This window comes from Octopus bimaculoides, chromosome 29, assembly GCF_001194135.2.
Source record: "Octopus bimaculoides isolate UCB-OBI-ISO-001 chromosome 29, ASM119413v2, whole genome shotgun sequence".
Taxonomy (NCBI): domain Eukaryota; kingdom Metazoa; phylum Mollusca; class Cephalopoda; order Octopoda; family Octopodidae; genus Octopus; species Octopus bimaculoides.
Window position 1 is genome coordinate 8,927,526 of NC_069009.1, and position 1,157 is coordinate 8,928,682.

Below are 1,157 nucleotides of genomic sequence, written 5' to 3' on the forward strand. Positions count from 1 at the left end.
TTCTCAACATACACACATATATATATAGACACGCATACATATATGTAGGGTAACTGCGAAAAGTGCTATAAATCGCGTCACACAACAAAAATCTACGCGAACGAGAGAGATAGAGAGAGAGATACGGAGAGATAAAGATAGATAGATAGATAGAGAGAGCGAGACTGACGTTGTCTAAACGGTGCTGTGTCGGTGTGTTAGACCAGACAGATACAAACTTTTTCTAAAAACAAACTTTCTAGTTGTGTCTAACATAAGACAAGCAGTGACTATGGAAGGTAATGTTCGAGTCCCACGTCGTTTAAAACGTTACTTCAGCTCCATGTGCCTGGTCAGTGTCTTCCTGATGGTGCTTGTGGGACCAGGGGCCATCATAACAGTTCTCGGTCAAACCATGTCCTTTTTTAATCTTACAAACTTGCTTGGGTCGTTCGGCAGTTTGATCGAATCTTTGGCCGGTTTCGGCAAGGGTGGAAGTTGTACCTTTAAATGTCCCGATGGTAAGTAATTATGCCTCGTTTTTTGGATCTGTGTCTGTGTCTAATTATATCTTCTGTTAATGATACTCTCTCGCTATGTGAGTGTATTTATATTTATCTGTCTGCATTGTGGATCTTCCATCTGTGACCATCCCATCTTTTATTCAGCCACAATGTATCTAGGATTACATTATCTAATAGTATAGTACAGTAGTTATTACGAGCAATAGTTGTTGTTTAGCCCAAGGTCAGACCTGATCCGGGCAGAGCTACATCGAAAGATGTCCTAGTCGTGACCATTCCATCTTTTATTCAGACATCGTATAGGCCTGTCTAAGAGTACATTGTTTAGAATAAAGTATAGTAATTTGTATAAGTGGTTATAGTTAATGTTTTTAGCCCTAGGTCCGTACAGATCCGGCAGGTCTATGATCAACTATGTCTTTTATTCATCTAGGACTACATCTTGTCGAGTTATATCGAAGGAATGCCAAATGTTGTTATTATTTAGCTTCAAGTCAGACATTATTCGACACACCTGTAATCAAAGACATTCCAGGTGTGATCGTCTCGTTTTTAATTCGGACACAGTATATCTAGGACCACATTATCTAACGCATAATGTCCTAGTAAGTAGTGGTGGCTGTAGTTGTTTTTGTTTAGCCAAATCGGTCCTCA

General features: G+C 39.6%; 1 protein-coding gene across 1 annotated transcript in view; it reads left to right on the forward strand.

The window, feature by feature from the left end:
* Positions 1 to 120: 120 nt before the first annotated feature.
* Positions 121 to 1,157, forward strand: part of LOC106868979 (protein qua-1) — a 45,986-nt gene continuing 44,949 nt past the window's right edge. Inside the window, exon 1 of the mRNA XM_014914463.2 lies at positions 121 to 500. Coding sequence (XP_014769949.2) covers positions 272 to 500 — 229 coding nt within the window. The 5' untranslated portion in view covers positions 121 to 271. The remainder of the gene's footprint in view (positions 501 to 1,157) is intronic.